Source organism: Berghia stephanieae, chromosome 6 (assembly GCF_034508935.2).
Source record: "Berghia stephanieae isolate SIO BIC M18660-M18661 chromosome 6, UCSD_Bste_1.3, whole genome shotgun sequence".
Classification (NCBI taxonomy): Eukaryota; Metazoa; Mollusca; class Gastropoda; order Nudibranchia; family Aeolidiidae; genus Berghia; species Berghia stephanieae.
In genome coordinates this window covers 36,566,374-36,588,873 of record NC_088365.1, presented here as the reverse complement: position 1 = coordinate 36,588,873, position 22,500 = coordinate 36,566,374, and the positions used below count along the sequence as shown (strand labels likewise).

General features: G+C 36.3%; 1 protein-coding gene across 5 annotated transcripts in view; it reads left to right on the top strand.

The window, feature by feature from the left end:
* LOC144974970 (uncharacterized) overlaps positions 1-22,500 on the top strand; it is a 48,656-nt gene that overhangs the window by 14,511 nt on the left and 11,645 nt on the right. For 4 of the 5 annotated variants that reach the window (XM_078918540.1, XM_078918542.1, XM_078918541.1 and 1 more), the window contains exons 6-14: positions 5,625-5,780; positions 8,410-8,520; positions 8,961-9,048; positions 9,328-9,393; positions 11,661-11,847; positions 15,817-15,962; positions 16,281-16,582; positions 18,519-18,704; positions 19,901-20,083. In XM_078918540.1, the coding sequence (XP_078774666.1) occupies positions 5,625-5,780; positions 8,410-8,520; positions 8,961-9,048; positions 9,328-9,393; positions 11,661-11,847; positions 15,817-15,962; positions 16,281-16,582; positions 18,519-18,704; positions 19,901-20,083 (1,425 nt within the window). The remainder of the gene's footprint in view (positions 1-5,624; positions 5,781-8,409; positions 8,521-8,960; positions 9,049-9,327; positions 9,394-11,660; positions 11,848-15,816; positions 15,963-16,280; positions 16,583-18,518; positions 18,705-19,900; positions 20,084-22,500) is intronic. The other variant, XM_078918543.1, reaches the window with a different exon arrangement.

Here is a 22,500-nt window from a genome sequence, read left to right as displayed (position 1 = left end):
GGTTTCATCATTTCAAGTTTGTTTGTTTTTCCTTTTAAATGTCTAGAATTTCTAAAGACTACAATTACTTTTAAGAAATTAAATAATAACTAAAAAACAAAATGATGTTATAATTTTCCAAGTAATTCTAAGGCAACCATGGTTTCATCATTTCAAGTTTGTTTGTTTTTCCTTTAAATGTCTAGAATTTCTAAAGACTACATTACTTTTAAGAAATTAAATAATAACTAAAAAACAAAATGATGTTATAATTTTCCAAGTAATTCTAAGGCAACCATGGTTTATAATACAGTATAATGCTGCTTGAAGCTCGAAGAAATAAATGATAACAGAAAAAAGGAATGGAAGCTTCAATTTAATCAATGAAGACAGATACTGTGGATGTTTCAGGTTTTCCCTTTGTCAACAAAACAATGAATGAAACACTAAATATGAATGAGAGATGAGAGAATGGTGTTGTTCAGGTGAATAAACAAAGCAATAATGGTACAGGAAATAGACCTCCTTAGTAAGGAAGCACAAATTGAAATAGAACAATAGATATTTATAAAATGTGTGCAATTAATTAGTGGTAGTGGCAGCAGCAGGAGTAGTATTAATTTTAGTAGTTGTAGTAGTACTATTTGTAATAGTTGTGTTTGTAGTAGTAGTAGTAGTAGTAGTAGTAGTAGTAGTAGTAGTAGTAGTAGTAGTAGTAGTAGTAGTAGTATTTTTAATAGTCATGTTTGTAGTAGTAGTGGTAGTAGTAGTAGTAGTAGTAGTAGTAGTAGTAGTAGTAGTCTTGTGTGATTTAAGGAATAGAGGATGGATGACCAGGGGAGTAGGAGAGGCAAGAGATAGAGATTGTATAATATTGAGGTGAGGTCTAGTCTCAAGTTCTTGCCATGAGGTGACAGGATAAGTTTAGATCTCACTTCTGACTCTCTGTATTTCTTATGTATTTAGTGGTGTGGCAGAACTGAAAGACGGCGATTTGGATGTCGTGCAATCCTCAATAACTGGAACCATTGAATAGGTGGGTGACAGGTCTGTCCTTGTCGTTTTCAGTGGACCGCAGATGTCCAAACCTGTTGCTTAATCTGTTGCCTTTTTCTCCCACATATGTCTTGTGGCAATGTTTGCAGATGATTGTGTAAATCAAATTGCAATCACTGCAGGTGAAGGCATGCTGAACGTCCCAAACTTTATCTGGGAAATTGATGGAATTTTCCACGAATATGTGTGGGCATGTCCTGCATCTGCAATGTCCACCAGGCTCTGTCTTGGTTGACAGCCATATCCATCGTCAAAGAAGATTTTGACATTTCACTGCATCGCGTTCCAGAATATAGTGCATCTTAAATGTAACAACAACAAAAATCGTCGGAGGAAAAAAAAAATTTCTGGTAACGAGTGAGTCTAAATTTAAAAAAACTGGTTCTGCGGTATGCATGCACGTTCCGACTGCAATATTTCAAATTTCGTTTTGCTGCCCTCTGTTTGATCTCCCTTCGATTTATTTTCATCTGGTCATGTGCATCAAAACCAGAAACTGAACAAGAGAAACAAAAGTTAAGCCAGCGAGTAATCAAATCGAAAGCTAGCCTACGGTCAATTTCTCTACATCTGTGCAATCTGTACAAGTTTACTGTTTGATTTTTGAAGGTGAAGTTCTTAGATATATCTACTTCTACAGAGGTATTGGAGAAAAGTGTAAAAAATAAATGGTGTTGGCAGCGGTTTGACATTCTGGAGAAAGACAGAACCAGGATGACTGCTCAAAACTTTGAGGCTCTTCTCTCTGTGAAGCAAACATTAAGAGCCTCTGGGTGCACTACAACAATGTATCCAATATCTGTTGGCCTGAGAAGTATGATCTCACAAGCATGCGCAATGTCCAAAGATCAGATCGAAACCCCATTAATGAGACCCAGGAAAAGAAAAGCTTCTTTTACTGATCAACCCCTCCCATCAACTTCACAGGCCTGTAAATCTTCCGTCTATTGTCGGATTTCCGACAGTACGATTTTGCTCTATAAGTGCTAAAAAAAAAAAAAAAAGATAATAGTAAAAATAAAATTCGTAACGCCAAAGAACAGAACCAATAAAAAAGAAAATAAAAGACTTTTATTTCGTTCCTCGAAAAAATTAGATTTTATTCCGTTTCAAATGCCGACTTAAAAAACAAAACAAAAAAACTTTTTATTTGTCGCACCAAAGACAAAACATGCCGTCTATCAGTCAGCTATAATATTATCATGCCACCTACACGCTCCGCTAGACGTTTATGTATTCACTGCTTGGCTACTGTGCCACAGCCAGTGAGAGAGAGGTCGCAAAGTTCGCGCGAGTCGTCTTCACACACACACACACCTAGTCAGTAATACGCACACACGAGTTGTCGACCGACCAGAAGGTTTTCTCTATTTGCTACCGACACACATGCATATCTCGGTTCTTATTTCTCATCTCTAATATTTCTTTGTTCCGTCCCGATGTGAGACGGTAAAAAAATATGCGAATAATTATTTTTCTTCGAAATTATTCTCTCCGAAGCTCTCACACCACCACCTCTTCTTCTTCTTCTTCTTCTTCGTCGTCGTCTTCTCTTCTTGTCGTCTTCATCTTCTTCTTCGTCGTCGTCGTCGTCTTTTCTTCGCGTCTTCTTCTTCGTCGTCTTCTTCTCTCTTCTTCTTCGTCGTCTTCGTCGTCGTCGCTTCTCCTTCTGTCTTTCAAGAATTGATCCAAATAAACGAAAGAATCAGCCTGGGACCTCCCATGACCATGAACGTGATAGTCAATGACACTGACAAAGGATTGCAGGTAAAGTCTATTGTTCACATCTGTTTGATGACAATGACGAACCGTTTGACCACACACCCGATAGACACTAACAGGGGATAAAAATAAATTCTTTTGTTCACATCTCTGATGAACGGTATGACTACACCAGACCTGCCAACCGATACGATAAATTGTATTTTAGTACGATTTTTGGACTCAAATACGATTCCAAAGGATTTTGTTGTTGTAATATTTTGATTTTTTTTTTTCTCAAGCATGAATGATGTTGAAAATGACAACATGTCATACATCAATTGTTGACCGTGTTTCTTTTTTTTTTGTTGACCGTGTTTCTGAATGATGCATCACAGTTAGTATACTATTGTTTTCATTTCAGTCAGTTATATGTTGCCGGTTTTCACCAATATTTTTCTCATAACTTTTTGAGGATTTGCATAGAATTATGCATTTAAGCTTATTTTATACTTTAGATGGCCTCAGACACATTTAAGCTTTTACCACTGGTTAAATAGAAAATTTTAAGTGAAAATTAAATTTAACTAACATCTTTGGCAATGAAGCTTTCAATTAAAAACTGTATTGCTGATAAGCTTAAACATAAATGGATTATTTCCCTTTGTAATTACTAAAATTACTCTATTTTGTTTTTTAAAATTTAATGATCTTTTTTTTTAAAGGATTTATTATTTTGTATGAGTGATTTTTTTTTTTCATTACCAACTGGGCAGCTTTAGGAACAAAATGGTTCAAAATGAATCTTCTAGAAGTATTTAACTTGTCTGTGATATGTGTGAATTTCCCATCATTTGACCAACAGTGATAGTATTAGTATGTAGTAGTAGTAGTAATAGTGGTAGGAGTAGAAGTAGTAGTGGTAGTAGTAATAGTACTAGTCTAGTAGTGGTTGTAGAAATTGTTTGTAGTTGTAGTAGTAGGAGGAGTAGTAAATGCTATAAAAAAGGGAGATAGAGAGAGAGAGACATGGATCATTTGATAACATAATGGAAATTATCTTGTCACTGCTGCAAATTGTCATCTCTATTAGATTGAAGACCACTCTCACAAATATTTTATCTCAAAACCTTCAACTGATTTACTGGGCTGGCAGATGTATATCACCATCACAACTTCATTTGGGACATCAGCATCATCATCTCAAACCATCACCACCATGGCATCACCACTGTTACAATTACAACCACATTACAGCATTGTCACTGCCACAACTACCACCACCACATCACTTCATCCATCACTACCACCGCTAGAGCACCATAACTACAACCAGCATCTCCTCTTCTACGTTCACTAGCATCAATACTACCAACATATTTGAGGTCTTTTGGTCATTTCTTTTAGTGTTTCGAAAGCAATATCCTTAGATATTGCAATTTCTGAGCCTTATACTGATTTAAAATGGTCATTAAGTTTTAGTTTCTAGATAAACCGATAATTTTGTAATTACTAGTGATTGCTTAAAACGAATGTTTGAATGATGAAGATCGGAGTTTATTTTTGATTTGGGTTTGATGATATATTTTATATAAATTTTTGTATTTTGCGCACTTTTATTTTCCACACATGCGGACAAAATACACTTTTTTGCTAAAAAATACACTTTTTAGGATCATAGAATACACTTTTCATTCTGGGAAGGTTGGCAGGTCTGCTACACACCCAGTTGATCGTCCCTTAGGCTAATTTGCATTTTATGAACCATTGTTTTAGATTATGAAGATAACAAAAAAGCTCTTTTATGGGGATGGTCATTGTCAAATTTTGTCCACATTCAGCGGTCGGCCGTCTCAATTAAGCAGCTGGAGGTTGGAAAGTGTATGACTTTTTTAATAGAAAAAGTTCCATTCTCAGGGAATCATCCCAATAAAGCGACTGTCCCAACTAAGTGGCATCCCCAATACCGGCTTGAACTGTATTATACATCCTATATCTCTTTTTCCTCTGACTCCCCTGGACATCCATCATCAATTTCTATAATAACACACGACTATCATTACCACCACTGCTGCTGCTACTACTACTACTACTACTACTACTACTACTACTACTACTACTACTACTACTACTACTACTACTACTACTACTACTACTACTACTACTACTACTACTACTAAACTAATACTACTACTACTACTACTACTACTACTACTACTACTACTACTACTACTACTACTACTACTACTACTACTACTACTACTACTACTAACTACTACTACTACTACTACTAACTACTTACTACTACTACTACTACTACTACTTACTACTACTACTACTACTAACTACTACTACTACTATACTACTACTACTACTACTACTACTACTAACTACTACTACTATACTACTACTACTACTACTACTACTACTACTACTACTACAACTTTTCAATACAACTACTGCTGCTGCTGTTACTGATTATAATACTAAACTACTATCTCTAACAATTGTAGAACTTTATTTCCAATTCATTTATTATTGCCTTTTATTCTTACTGCAGAAAACAGTGGACTGGTTGGCAGGTCTGCTATTATTGTTCTCTTTTAATTTATGCTTCTCTGATAAGGAGCAGTCTATTTCATTGTTTTGTTTATTCATCTTAACAATGCCATTCTCTCATTCATCGTATTTTGTTGACAATGGCGGAACTGGAAACGTCCACATTATTTGTTTTCATTAATTAAATTGAATCTTCCATTCCATTTCCTTTTGTCATGTAGTACAGTATAAGTGACATTGAGATTATTTATTATTTTTTTGGCTTGTGTTTGCAATATATGTATATATATATATATATTATTTTTTTTCATATGCTTTTCAATTTGAAGGAAAGAGAATACCAAGAAAGTATTCAGGTATTGGAGAAAAAACTCAAGGAGAGAGTAGAAAAAGAAAAATCAAGTCCATCAGAGAAGTTACCAACTGTAAAAATCAAACAATCTCAGGAAACCAAAGTGATCTCTAAGCCTTGCAGTCCTCAGAAGGTATTGTATGATTTACTCCCTACATCAAATTTTTTAAAGTCTCATCAAACAACAATCTTAAAAAATGATATTTCATGAGACAGCCATTTATATGTTATAAATGTGTGTGATTCTATGCATTATGGATGAAGTCAATGTCTGGATGTAGTCATCAACAAACTCATTCTATATTTCAGTGAGTGATTCGAATGAGGCATCTGCATTTAGAGAGATTTCTCTTCCTTTTACTTTCCGTTTCATGAAGCTCCAAGCATTTTTGATCAGATTCATGTTGGGGCTCATGGGTCAGGCAGACTAGGGATACTATTGTTTCAAGTATACTTTGATGATACTGGCTCTTTGCAGTTGGGCATTGTCCCGCATAGAGGTCTATGGCATTGTTAAGGAGCAAAGGTACTACTTGCATCAGGAATACCTGATCATTATAATCTGCTTCTCTAAGTCTGCCTTTGTTGCATATTAGAGTGTTTGTATGACCTGAATATAGATGACATTATTTATCCTCTGTTTCTTACATTTTGTACTTTATTTGTCATCATATTGTGTACGTCCCTGACATAATCAGTCACATGGTGAAAATTTTTGTTTTGCAGTTTTTATTTACCTTCTGAGCATTTTAATCTTTATTTGAAGCAAATCCGGTGATTTTTCATGAGATGCATGGGCTAGGGTGTGAAACTCTAATTTTGATCATTTTGAGAAAATCACTTCCAAAGTTGACAAGAGTTAAAATTAAGTATAATAATTACCTTCATAAAAAAATTAAAATAAAATATTTAGTAGTAGAATTCAATTAAAGTATTTCATCAATATGTTGAAAAAGGTTTGATTTAACGATTTTTGATGAGAACTCATTTTCCGATTATCTCAAGGACATCCGAATATTGCCAGGCATGCCTACCGTCCCAGAATTTCCGGATTGTGTCGGAAATTTGAAAAAAAAATCATGGTTGTCCCGGAAAATATGGAAATTTGCTTTTTCTCCCAGAAATTAGAAAAAAATTGATCATTATATTACGACCTAGAATTAAAAAGTTGATGCAATCATGAACTTTTGTAACATCATCATCATCATCATCATCATCATCATCATCATCATCATCATCATCATCATCATCATCATCATCACCATAATCCCAATCACCATGACTACAACCACCACCACCACCACCACTACCACCACATCATTTCTACACCCTCTAGTACAACAACCACCAACACATCATCATCTCTACCACCACTACTACAACAGCCACCACCACATCATCATCTCTACCACCACAACTACAGCAACCACCACAACATCACCAATCTACTATTACAACAACTACCACCACATCATCATTCCTTCCACGACTAGTACAACAACCACCACCGCATCATCATCTCTACCACCACTACTACAACAGCCACCACCACATCATCATCTCTGCTACCACTACTACAACAGCCACCACCACATCATCATCTCTACCACCACTACTACAACAGCCACCACCACATCATCATCTCTATCACCACTACTAAAACAAAAACCACCATCACACCATCATTCCTACCATGACTAGTACAACAACCACCACCTCATTATCACCTCTACCACCACAACTACAACAACCACTAGCACATCATCTCTAAAAACCACTACTACAACTACCATCATCACATCATTGTAACTACCACCACTACTATAACCATCAACACCACATCATCCCTACCACCACCACTACTGCCACATCATCATTAAACAAAATATTTTAAAAAGCGCAATATCCACAAAACGTGCTCAAAGCGCTTTACAAAGTGTCCATGACCAACAGCAACATGTAACATGTAGAATGTTGCCTATTTGATGAAGTGAAAAAAATAAAGATAGAATAAAGACTCCCTTTATTCATCCCAGAGGGGAATTTATCTTTAGGGTCTAATCCAAGAGAAGATTAGAATAATCCAAGCATCAGCCACAGTGCAGCTCTGCAAACTGAGGCAGGGCGAGGTGACTGAGCAGGGGGTATTCAAACTTGCTACTTTTCGAGATCGAAGCAAAGACAGTACCTCTGAACCACGCTGCCAGATAGATTGATGTTTTCTTTCAATAATAATTGTGAGTCATGCGCATTTTTCCTCTTGAAAATGAACTTATAGGGAAGCTGAATTTTCTAAAGGTCATTTTTGATTGACAATAACTTTTAAAATAATACATATGTATATATATTTGTTTAAAGCATAGCTGAAGCTCTGTGTTGTTTTTATGTGGCTTTGTAGTATGACACTCACTTTCGGATTGGAAGATACTGGGTTTGAGCCTCACTCTGCGGTTAGTTTAGTCCTTGGAAAAGGCTCTTTACTCTCATTCTCTTACTGTACTCAGGTGTAAAATGATTACCTGGCCATTAACAGTGTTGTCTCTGTCGAAAAAAAAATTGTAATATCGCCTGATAGGCGTTATGTCTAGTGCTGCTGTTGGTCAGGGACACTTTATAAAGCGATTTGAGCACATTTAGTGGATATTGTGCTATATAAAAGCTCACTTTTTTGTGTTTTAAAAAATAATCTCTAATTTAGATATGAATTGGTAAGGTTTTAAAAAAATTACAAATGGCTTAATTTTGATTACATGTGGCTACAGAAAACTGTGAAACCAAGTCCCCCAAGCAAACAGAAGCAAAATAGGATGGATGAACCATTGAGCTGTTCTCAACTCCCAGAATTCCCCACACAGTCTTCGTTCATGGAAAAGGTATGTTCAGTTAGAGCTAAAGTACAAGAATTTACTTTTTTGTAATATGTTCTTCCTGGACCTGATCAATAAGTTATATTGCTTTATTTAGAAAAAAACAAGACATGACGCCTGTTAGGTATTTTATTACAATATTTTTGAAAGAGACAATGTTGTTTATACAGTGAGATAATGTGAGTTAAAAGCGTTTCCAAGGACTCAACTTTGCACACCTCAGAGTAGAACTAGAACTCTGGACATTCTGTTTCAGAGATGAGTGTCATACCACAAGACCACAGTGCCGCATACTCATTCTTGCATAATCTGATTCAAGCCAATATATTTTCTGAAAGGTATGAATTATTGTTTTTAAATCTTTTCTTCTATCATGTGAAATGTGATCTTAATCTATTGCCTTCAAGTCACTCAATCATTTCTCCCACATATACGGCCTCAACCAGCCACAGGGTCAGAGTCCCAAAGCAAGAACGTCACTGGTGTTATCACAAAACAAGTCTGTCTCTTGTCAGGCCCAGACTTTTTCTAGTGGTGAGTAAACAATATAGTTTTTTTTTTCGAGAATGCCAGTATTAGCATTGCCATTATTGTTTGTCATCATCACTACCACTACTACAACCACCACCACACCACATCATCATCACTACCACTACTACTACATCATCAGAGTTGCGGTCATCATCATCATTAATGGTTGATATCAACTGTAATTCATAGCTCATTTACTGAAAACCACCAAGACTGTTATACAATTTTATTTTATACTTCTTTATGTCAAATGTCAACAAATTATCGTTTTATACATTACAGAAGCACTCGAGAAAAGTCATCCACACCACTCTAAGAGAAAAACAAGGAGATTACAATTTAAAAAAGGTATGCTACTGTCTGATAACAAATGACAATGTATAGAATAAATGTCTCAGCATTAATTGACACTACTAACAAATGTCATTTTGAAGATTGCAGATGTTTGAGATATTAACCCAATGCCATATTTTGACCTCTTAGTGATTTTTTAAAGCTTCACACAGCAGATAAGGGAATGACACCTGATTGCCTTGACCATTGGTTACCATGACCTGACAGGAATGTTGACACCAGACTAGGTACTGAGTTTAAAAGCCATATTTTTGTATGCCTGGATACAGTGATGTCAAAACTCTGGGTTTACCGGAAAAGAATTCGGTCTGGAGCATAAAAAAAAATCAAGTTACGGGTAACTCTGTAACTTCCCACTTCTGTCAAATTCCGGTGAGGTCAAATTGTTCCAAGGATTCCCCCATGCCCCACCCATCCTCCAACCACCATATCATCATCACTGCCACTACTACTACAACCACCATCACCACATCATCACTACCACTACCACAACCACTACTACGACAGCCACCACAACTACATCATCATCACTAGCACTACTACTACTACAACCATCACTATCACGACTACTACAACCACCACCACCACCACATCATCATCATCATCACTACCACCAATACTACAACCACCACCACCACCACATCATTATCATTACCACTACAACTACAACCACCACCACCACATCATCATCATCACTACCACTACTACAACCACCACCACATCATCGTCATCATCACCACCACTACTACTGTAACCATCATCACTACCACTACTACTGCAACCGCCGCCACCACCACATCATCATCACTACCACTACTACTACAACCACCAACACCACATCATTATAACTAACACTGCTACTACACCACCACACCACATCCTCATCACTACAACTGATACTACAACCACAACACCACATCATCATCACTACCACTACTACTACAACCACCTCCTCCTCATCATCACTACCTTTAATACTGCAACCACCACCTCATCATCATCACTACCACGACTGCTACAACCACCACCACCATCACCACATAATCATCACTACCATTACTACTACTACATCCAACACTACCACATCATCTTATCTAGTTCTACAACAACCACCACCACCACAACATCATCATCACTACAATTACAGCTAAAACCCCCACCACCACATCATCATTACCATTACTACTGCAACCACCACATCATCATCAATACAACTACTACTACAATCACTACCACCACCACATCATCATCACTACCATTTCTACTACAACTATCATCACCACTACTCTTACTACAAGCACCACTGCCACATTATCACCATCACTACCATTACAAGCATATATCATATCACAAAATACTTTCTGTCATATATAACTATCCCAGCCATTTAATTACTGTTGGGTAGACATGGAAGTTAGAAAAACTCTTGATCGTAAATGGGATTGATACTGGTCCATTTGCCTGTGAAGTGAATACTCTTGTATTGGGGCACCTTCACATACAAAAACAAAACTAAACATTCCCCAAAATGAATTTAGGATTAGTCCATATCTGTCATGAAATGTTTTTGAATTGTAAGGTGTGCATTGAAATAATTGTCACATTATTAATCAGCATTAAACGGTTTTGAAGCAATTGATGATTTCTATTTACCAAGGATTTAATGAATTGGAAGATGATTCTCATAATTTCTCATTTTGACCATTTAACTTTATGGACAATAGTTAAATTTTTTATTAAATCAAATCATTATATATGACACAAAATTCATCTGCAAATTTTACTTGTCTGTGGTTTATTGGATCCTGGTAAGTTTAATGTTGTGTAAGGTCTAGCCTTCTAGAAAATGCAAAAAAAAAATACTTTACATAATTTGTATTTTTGTTAGGACACAGACTTTTAAATAAATTCTTGATAATTTATTAAACTTTGTCTGTTTTATGTCATAATCAAAATCAAAGAGTTTCGTGCTGGAATTGAAAGAATAAAAGACATACCTGAAGATGGGATAATGTAAATTAGTGCAAAATAATCAGCTTTTCATAAAAATAGTAAGAGAGCTAAAAGTCATTTGTATTCTTTTTTGCGTCATAATTTTCAAAATTCAAAATGGTCTGCATTTTCTCAGGGTTATTTTTTAAATTAATTTATAATTTCTTTTTATTTTGTTAGATTTTGCTCAATTGCCATTTGCTTTTTATTTTGTTTTCTTTTTATGTTGAAAATATTACTTTTTTAAAATGTGTTTTTTATGATGCCAGAGTGCAGTGACATGTCATCAGGTCCACACATTGTCTCTGAACTGATACGACCCAGTTGTACCTCAGCCAATGGAGTGCCGGGATTACCTGGCTTATTGCAAGCTTTATCCACATCTCTAACATTAGACAGTCTGTCATACTCTAGGAACAAAGACAGCTCATTTCTATCCCCAGTAAAACCACAAAGGTACCTACTATTAGGAGATAAATAATAATAATAATAATGCTGAAAACTTATATAGCGCTATAACTCCGAGACACCAGACTCTAAGCGCTTAAATTACAAATTACTTTTGCTGAAACATACTCATTTACGCACACAAGCACACACACAACACAACACACAACACAAACCAAAACTATCTTGCTTCTCATACCATCTACTAAAATCGAAACAAATATGTTTTAAGCGAACGTTTAAAAATAGACAAAGATTCTTTTTCACGAATGCTCTGCGGTAAGGCGTTCCAAATAGAGGGTCCGAAATGAGAAAAGGATCTCATTCCAGCATTTTTCCGAATTCTAGTGACAACTCGTTTTGTGGAATCACTGACCGAACGTAAGGGGCGGGGTTTTGAATATCTTTCAATTAGTTCTGAAAGGTAGGAAGGGGCAGTACCTTCAAGACAACGATACACTAAAACACAAGCTTTGAATTTAATCCTTTTCTCAACAGGCAGCCAATACAGGTCATGAAGTAGAGGTCCGGCAGAGTCGCACCTACGCTTCATGAATACTAGTCTGGCAGCGCTGTTTTGGACAATCTGAAGACGTTTCAGATTGTATTGCGAAACGCCAAACAACAGAGCATTACAATAATCCAATTTCGATAGTACGAGGGACACAACCAGGTGCTTGGTCACATCCTCAGATATGAACCGTCTAATGGAAGCAATCTTTTTTAGTTGGAAAAAGAGAGATCTAACCAAATTATTAACCTGATGCGCCATCGACAGTCCAGAGTCTAAGAATGTGCCAAGGTTTTTCACTTTGTCAACAATTTGAATGGAGGCATCTCCCAACTTCAAATCTGTTTCACTTTTCCACTTCCTGTTCCCCACATACAGCACCTCCGTCTTATCATCATTCAGTTTCAGTCTGTTCTCATTCATCCATTTCTGAACACTTTGGATACAATTTTTACTATTGGCTGATACTTCTTGTAAATTTCTTGTATTGGAAACGCAGTACAATTGCGTATCATCAGCGTATTGATGGTAAGACAGACCGAAACTTCTGATGATTTTAGACAGAGGGCCAACGTACAAAACAAAAAGAACGGGTCCAAGTACTGAACCCTGGGGAACCCCACAATCAAGAAAGATTTCCTCAGATCTATATTCATCCACCATAATAATCTGTTTACGATTAAACAAATATGACCTAAACCAATCAAGCGCTGCACCAGACACGCCATAAGTAATTTCAAGACCTTTGAGAAGAAGATTGTGATCAATAGTATCAAAAGCAGACGATAGGTCAAGCAAATTCAGCAAAGGAGATATTAACATCTTGGGAGTATTTCTGAATAGTGACACTAATTTCATAGCTTTTACTTCCACAATTTATTAACTTTAGTGCAGAATGAAATAATATCATTTGAGTTGTCTTGAAATGATGAAATTAATGTTGTAAGTTGTTTGATAACTTGTATGCATTAGGTTAAAAGATCGGTCTTTACTAGCAAAATCAGATTTAAGAGTTATCAGGATTTGCATCAGAAATATACGTTTTTTACTTTAAAAAAAAAAATTGCAACAGGCACTGGCAATGTTTTAAACAGATTAGAAGTAAGCCGTTGCTTATAGTTCCTTCTTCTCTCTCTACTCTACCATTGTTTTTAGAATGTAATGTGAGAAGGATGATAGTTAGCTGATGTCTTGGTTGGACTATCCCCTTTACCTATCCCCCATTAGTATCAAATATATCCACTCTTGCTTTTCTCTTCTTTTCTTGTATATTAGTTAAACAATCTGGCATGGCAGTATTTTGCATCGCTTGCGGCCGCAAAAAAACCCATTAAAAATCCCAGATTTGCCACAAAATCTGCAATTTTCGCAATTTTTTGCAAATTTTCGAGATTTTATAAGTGTGTGGGAATAGCTTCTGTTAGCTGTGCAGTTTCCCGTTTGTTTATTTGTTTTTGGAAGGGACTTTTTTCACTATAACAAGGTAAATAATTACACAGCAATTTTTTTACAGTAACATCATTACCGAAAAGAGCTCCGTAATCACCATAGGCTGTTTCCAACTGCGGTACTGTAATGGATTGCTTATTTTCTGATCAGCCAGTAAAGAGGCAGAGCCCTCCTGTTATTTCAATAAAACAAGTGGAAGTTATGTATGGATTGACCCAGGGACTCTGAAGAGCACCAGTGGGAATTGAACCAGGGACCATTTTAGATGGAAATCCATGGAGATAAAACCCAGGATAATGGATGGTCAATATTAGAGGGGAGGAAAACTTGTGACCCTGTGTTGTAGAAAGTAGTGGGGAATGAACTCGAGAACAAGATGGAGTGTAGACACAAGTAGGAATTGATCCTGGGTGCACCTTGGACTATGGGATATAATAGTCAATGGAGAGTAAACCCAGTATTTTAGGATTTGAACATCAGTGGGGAGTTAACCTGGGACTATGGGCTGGTGACACAGATGAGGAGTGAACTGGGGACAGCTGTAGACACAAGTCGGGATTGGACAAAAGACAAATGTACCTATTTTTTGAGATAGAAACACAGAACAATGTGAGGTGGATTACAGCAGGGAGTGAACCCCAACTATGTATGGTTGACATTAGTAGGGAGTAAATATGGGCTAGATACACAATTGAGGAGTAAACCTGGGACTATGGGGTGTTGAAACCAGCGGAGGATAAATCCAGGACTGTGAGATATGGACACCTGAGAAGAGCAAACATAACTTTGGGATAAGGACACCAGTGGAGAGTGGATCTGGGACTATGGGAGGTGGACATCACCGGGGAGTGGTCATGGAACCACAGGATATGGACTGTAGTGGGTAGTGAACCAGGAACTATGGCAGGTGGACTCTAGTGGGGAATGAACCCGGGATTATTGGAGGTGAACAACAGTGGGAAATGAACCCTAGGCTATGAGAGGTGGAGACCACAGAGGAGTGATCATGGAACCACGGGATATGGGGAGTAGACCTGAGGCTATGGAGGTGGACACCACTTGGGAATGAACCCCGGACTATGGGAGGTGGAGCCAGTGGGAAAGGAATGCAGGACGATATGATATGGACATCAGTGGGAACATATTGTTCCTGGAATATGAGGTTTTATCCATAGAATGTCCCTGAAATTTGAGATCGAGGGAAGGCATGTCTGCAACAGCTTTGTTGGGGAGGATTTTAAAAAATCTTGTTGGCGTTTTGCAATGATCATATTTTAGTTAATCCCTCTACCAATTACTCAGACCCACATTGCTTTTCTCTTTTGTGAACTTATTGTCAGTTTTGACGAAAGTCTATCGCAATTTTTTGCAAATTTTGTTGGTTTTTGCAAAATTTGTGCAAATTCTGTTGTTTTTTTTGCTTGCAAAATTTGGGAATTTGGTTTCAAAATGTTGGATTTTATTTTGTTAAAACCGCCATGCCAGTTCTATATCCAATGGTTCTCTAACCTCGTCTTGCTTTTGACCTGTCTTGGTTGGTAAGGATCCATATTTTTACTTATCTAATATAATTTTAAAATAAAATCCCCTTTTTGCCTTTTGGTGCCTATGTGATCATATATTCATGTGTTTGTGTTTTGCAATCAATTTAATGCATCCGTTTGACTGGGTATCCTTTGCTAGTGCCTCTGTATGATTTTTGATCAGTTTCAGATTAAAACATGAAAATATAACTATTGGAATCTACATCTGTCCTACCTATAAATGAATCTCCTTTGTTTTACTTCTTTCAAGCGTTATCTCACAAATAGTATTACAAGGGTTGATAATTCTAAATCTGTGATATTCTACTTGTTCATTGTATTAACCTTTAACATAATGTTAAAGTGCCACAAAGGCTTCAGACCTCAGACCTCTCTAACAAATACACAAATGTATGAGGAGGTCATTTTAGAACCATAATGTTGTTTTAATTAATTTTTTTCATCTCATCAACCTCCGTCATCATCATTGTTCAGACGATCATGTCTTCTGAGTTCAGTGCCATCTGTGTCAGGGGGAAAGTCAAGCAGTGGTTGTAATAATGTACAGGTTGTCAGTCCAGACAACTTTCATCTGGCCATACAAGGTCTGGATATGCTACTACACAGAGCACAAACTCAAGGTGGGCTATTGGGTGTATGAATTCATTTTTATTGTTGTACTTTTTTCCCCATTCAATTAAAAAATAAAAAATAAAATAAAATTCCCTTTAATTATTTCTTATTTTACATGCATCCAAGCTCCATACATGAGAAGCTTCCTAAACAGATCAACACTATTGCCACTGCTATCGTCATCATCATCATCATCTCACCTGAAAATTGTTATTGTGACATTAGGTCCCAACAAGTTGCCCATATCAGACATGAAAGTATCATCAACATCACCAGATTCTGTAAAATACTCAATAACAGCAATGTACCACTGCTATTCTCCCCAGACAAAAACCTTCAATTCGATGGGTCCATCCTCCTCATACCTATGTTATCTGACTACCTTCATCACTACCTGAACCACATTGTTACTAAAGGGGGAAGTGACAGTGGTAAATCCCCAACTACAACTCCTGTCATAGCTAGCAACACATCCAACCACCACCACCATCACCACCACCATTCACACTCTCTACACCACACAGGTAGCGGTGTTTGTGCAGACTCTGTGTCATTGTATACTGGCAGTAGTGGCAGTTATGACTCGAGTCTGGACTCTTTGAGCAGTTCTGTGATTCATCTCTTGCAGGTACTAATTTTTATTAAAAAATTATTTTTTTAAATCTGAGCATTTTTATTGCACAATATCCACTAAATGTGCTCAAAGCACTTTACAAGGGGTGTCCTTGTCAACAGCAATACTGAACATGTAGGACATGACATGACTCTTGTTAGGCGATATTACAATTTTTTTCAGACAAACAATGCTGTTAACTGCCAAGTTCTCATTTTACATCAGAGTCCGCTAAGAGAATGAGTAAAGAGTTTTTTCCAAGGACTCCACTATGCACCACTTACAGTGGGACACAACCCTTGGACCTTCTGGTCTGCCAGCGAGTGTCACACCACAAGTCATATAGCTGCCCAATTAGAAGTATATTAAAATTTTTAATATTACCAATTTTATATATGGTCATCTGGTGAATTGAATGTAAAAGGTGATCCCATTTTCTTGTTATTTGGCTCAATTGATTTTTGTTTACAGAGTTGACTTTTATGTAAAATACCATTCAAGGCCAAGCTATATCATGTCATGATCTGGCATTAATGTTTTGTTTTTTTCACTGTGGTGAGATGATCAGGTGATGGGGTTTTTATTACATTTAATCCTGAAGGGCATCTCTTTTTTTTTTTATGCTAGGAGGAAAATGAATCTTTCTTTGCGGTGCTTTACTGCAGCTGATACTTCAGTTATCTTAATCTCTCTTTTTAAAAAAAATTATCTGTCAAGACATATTTCCCCATTGGGTTGGTTAATACAGGAAAATTTGTTTGTTTAAAAAAAAAGTGAATTTTGACCTTACTCAAGTAAGTTTGGCTTCACGTTGATATAAAAGTACAATAATCCAGCACGTCTTCAAATATGAGGTTAGAAGCCATCTAAGTTAACTTCTTAGGCTCTTAAATAGGTCTGCTATAGCTGCATTTTCTTCTTTTTTTTTTTTAATCCCCCTATGTCTGTTGACCCTTACCATATGGCTTTCTGTCCTTGTCCTGTAGTGTGCTGCAAGCATTATAAAATTTCTTTTTATGAAAACATATCATTCCTCCATCGACGAAGAAAAATGCTCTATCGATCAAATTGAAAGTGGATGTTTTAAGGAAAGTTACATTATCAATTTGGTTTAAGGATAATTAAAAACAGCCGCCATACTCCTGGCTACGTTTATCTGCTGTTTTGAATAAGGCCTTCATTTTGTAATTAGTGAAATAATAGTGTTGAGTAATCAGAAATGTAATTTCAGTGCTTGTAACCAAGAGCTACACTTTTCTCTATAACTATTTATATTCTTGGTTAGGTTTTGTTGTAATTATGTATAGTATTTTTTGTGTAGTATTATTAAAGCACTGACTTTAGTTTTCAAAGTTTAGTGCCTAACTAGTAATCTATAATTTTTAGTTATATAATTTATATCACAAATTTACATAAGCGATCAAGCGCACTTGTATCGTGAAATTATTCATGGTTATTCCTCATATAACCATAAACAAACAAAACTGTTTAGGATTAAAATCATTCATGTTTTTAAATTTTTCACTTATTAGTACTACAATAGATTAACACACTGCAGTGCTCAATTTCAAGTTAATAGTTTTTACATCATGAATTGGAATGAAATGGTAATAATTTGAGCGTTGTCTTTGAGTGAAGAATAAAAACAAATAGATTTTAATTATGGAAGTAGTCCATAAGAGCATATGGCTGGAGTCAATCCTGGTTACTATAGCATTAAGCGGACAATAACAATTGCTTTTTATCCTTTGAATAGGACACTATTGCAAAGTCCTTTTCACCCATTCATAAGAGCCAGCCACCCAATCTTTGCTGGGAAAGTCAGAAAAAAATGAGGACTACACTAGGGATCAATGTTTGTCCCTTTCTGTCTGAAGGCAGTGATCTACCAACTGAGCTTTCAGGACCCCAATTATGAATTATATTTATTTATCTGTTTCTGTCATTACAGGAAGGCAAGATGTATGCTGTGACCATGGAGAAATATGCCCTTTCAGCTCTACAATGTTTGGGTCTCCTTATTCAGCTGTGTCCTGTAGTAACATCTGTGTTGGTACATCCAACATTGATAGAGTCCAAGATGGATACCAGTGATACTGTTTCTAAACATGTTTTGAAAACGGAATCGATTAACAAGGCAAGAGCAATTATTTCAGCTATGTTTCAATGTATAAGCATATTTTGATACAGTATTTGGATAACACATCGCCGTGCAATTAAGTGTTGTTGAGAACAAGGTAGTGAATGTAAAGTTCAAGTTTAAATTTAAGATCAAGTTCATGAGCTGTGAAAGGCATTGTATGTCCATGACTGACAAATTAGGAAGCAGGCACTGGTGTAAGTAAAATGTCTTGATCATTAAATTGTCCCAACTATCGGGTAACCTCTGTGGTGTAATGGTAGCATGTTTGACCAGTAATCAGGGGAGCTGAGGTTTGATCACCAGTTGAGGCAGGCTGATTTTTTGGGATGGATCTTTTTCTTGTATTTTTCTTTCCCTTTTGTCTGGCAATGTATCATACACAACAGCAATAGTATTCCCTTCCATACATAAACCCCAAGTCAGCTTAATATAGCTAAGAACCCCCCCTCCCCCAGAAATATAAACTTTTTGAAAGCAAAACGTGGAAACAAAGCAAAGTTAAAAATGATCGAGGTTTTAGAATTATGAATGAGCATCATCTGCTGACTATATGTCCATATCTTTTAAAGATAAATTTTGTTATAATTGTGTAATGGAATCATTTATTGGACAAGAGTAAAGAATTGGAATTGCTCACATCAAGGTGGATTAAGTTGATCACACTACTGAGAACAACGGAATTTGCAAGCTGTTTTATGTTTTATTGATTTCATTCATATGTATTTATTTATTTGATTACTTTGGTAGTTTCCTTCTACCTGTATTGATTTGAATTTATATGTAAATGCATGTTTCATATTGGCAATTGCCTAAAATAAACCTTTGAATTGAATTGAATAAGTGATACTAAGCTGCTAGAAGCTGTGGACTGTAAAAAGTAATAAACAAAAATGAATAAAAATGTAACAGCCTCAAAAAAGAAAAAACCAAACATGAAACGTTTCAGGCTCAACAAGTGATATGATCTTGGAAGGAACCTTGGAGAAAGGACGTGCCAAATTTGTGACACATTTATGTTTTTATAGTTTTTGTTATTGGTTAAAGGAGGGTCTTGAGCCCAAAACCTTCTATGCTTGGAATTTTGTTCTTTTTTTAAAGGTGTTATATTCATTTTTGTTTCTTACTTTTTACAAGCTATTTTATGTGGTTTTTGTTTTTATCCTAACAAGTGAAAATATTTTTTTGGACAGAAAATAGAATCAGGGACAGATGCAGATGATGAGAAAAGCACAAGTTCATCAGAAATTCGTATCATAGCAGACTTTAATTCCAAATCAACTATTCCATCATTCTCCTCGACTACACCTCTGTCACTTCACAACCAGTCCAGGCTATTGCTGTGTGTCACCATCTTGGCAGCAGAAAATTTAGAGGTAGAGTTAAATCTGTTTTAAAAAGATACTTTGTCTATTGAGTAGTACTGCGAATAGTAGATAGCATTCGTATTCGTTATTCGCAGAAGTACTGCAAATAGTAGATATCACTCATTTCAATTATTTGCAGTAGAATTGCAAATGCGGGCCTGTTCTGTATTACAGTAGTGGCCCACGAGCCTAGAGCTTTATTGTATAGAGGATCGGGCGCAAAATATAAATAAACTACATTATTATTATTATTGTTTTTATTTCTTATTATTTTTTTAAAAATTATTTTTTTACTATTATTATTTTTTTGCGTTTCGTTGATGATGATGATATATCTGTTGTTGTGTAGTGATGGTGGTGTTGATGTGGTGGTTGTGATTGTAGTAGTGGTAGTGATGATGAAGGATAATGATGATGATGGTGGTGGAGGTTGCTGTAGTTTTGATAACGATGGGGTAGCTGTGGTAGTGGTAGTAATGATGATGATGTGATGGTTGTGGTTGTAGTAGTGGCGGTGGTAGCGATGATGAAAAGGAGGAGGATGATGATGTTAAGGTGATGGTGGTTGCTATAGTTTTGATAACAATGTGGAGGTTGCTGTAGTATGGTAGTAATAGTAATGATGATGTGGTGATGGCTGTAGTAGTAGAAGTAGTTTATTGATGGTAACTTCTATTATTTGCAGGAGCACTGAGATATGAGTCATGAGCAATGGCAAGTGTATTGTGTGTGTGTGTGTGTGTGTCAGAGAGAGAAAGAGAGAGAGAGAGAGAGAGAGAGAAAGAGAGAGAGAGAGAGAGAGAGAGAGAGAGAGAGAGAGAGAGAGAGAGAGAGAGAGAGAGAGAGAGAGAGAGAGATTACTGGAACTTAATAAAATATATTTAACAAACTGTAAATAATACAATAAACAGGGACGGAACTATTCTCATAAAAGTAATCTGACAGATAAGCTGATAGATTTCAAGATGTGAACTAATGATCAAGTCGGAGAGGTGGGGACGGAGAAATTTTCATGGATTGAATTGGGGTAACAAACACAAAACAAAACACGGTCTTGTAAATTTTCAGACTTGAAGGAAAAGTTGAAACGTTCAAAATCTCAATTCTCAGTCACACAAAATGTTTCAATCATCCCTGCTTTTCTCAAACTAACACACTCATTCAACTTCAAGACATTTGACAACACGCCATTTTGAACAGAAAATACAGTGTTGTGTTCAGTGAGGGGACAAAGACTAATTTTCAGAGATGGGAAAGCGCTTCTACTACTGCAAATAGTGATTATGCCGTGAAATCACTATTCACAGCACTACTGCGAATAAGCACTTCGTTTTAAATATTGTTGGGCAATAGCAAAGACTGATCTCCAAGGGCAGAAATCTACATTAAAGTTTTTATTTAATCAAAAGGAATCACTACAACAACCACCACCGTCATCATCCTTATTATCCATAAAACAATCACATCATCATTAAAACAATAACCATATCATCCTTACCAATAATACTACCACAATCACCACATCATCATCCCTACCACCACTGTTGCAACAACCATCACACCATCCTCCCTTACCAACACTACTATTCCCACCACAACATCATCGTCCTTACCACAACTACTACAACCACTGCTACATCATCACCAATACTACAGCAGCCACTACTACAACATCATCATCCCTATCAACAAACAATAATATAATGCATTTGGTCTTTGAGTATTTCTTAATGTCAAAAAAGTTGATGTGCTGCTTCTTCTTCTTCTTCTTCTTCTTCTTTTCTTCTTCTTTCTCTTCTTCTTCTTCTTCTTCTTCTTCTTCTTCTTCTTCTTCTTCTTCTTCTTCTTCTTTTTCTTTCTTCTTCTTCTTCTTTTCTTTTCTTTCTTTTCTTCTTCTTCTTTTCTCTTCTTCTTCTTCTTCTTCTCTTCTTCTTCTTTTCTTCTTCTTCTTCTTCTTCTTCTTCTTCTTCTTCTTCTTCTTCTTCTTCTTCTTCTTCATTATTTAGTAACCCATTTTTATGGAGGATCACTCTACATTTGACATCGCCATGAATACAGGAAAAATGACAAGCAAGCAAACAAACAGAAAAACAAACAAACAGATAACACTTTCATATCCACTGACATTACTAATCTGTCACACAAAAGGACACAATTCTCTTAAAGTTTTGAAGGCACCGTGATTCTGCAGCATCAGGTGGCATGTTTTTCCAGTCATATTGCAGAGGAAAAGAAAGAATTTTTGTGTGTCTCTGTTCTTGCATGTGGGATGGACAATTTATGGTTATGCCCCTCTTCTGGATTTTGATCCGAATGATTTTGGGATGACGACTGTAATTTGTTTATGTATGCTTGTGACTTTGTCTCTCTCTGCGTTGGAAGTATTTCTTGCCCAAGCCCCTGACTCATTTCTAGAAGTCATGTGA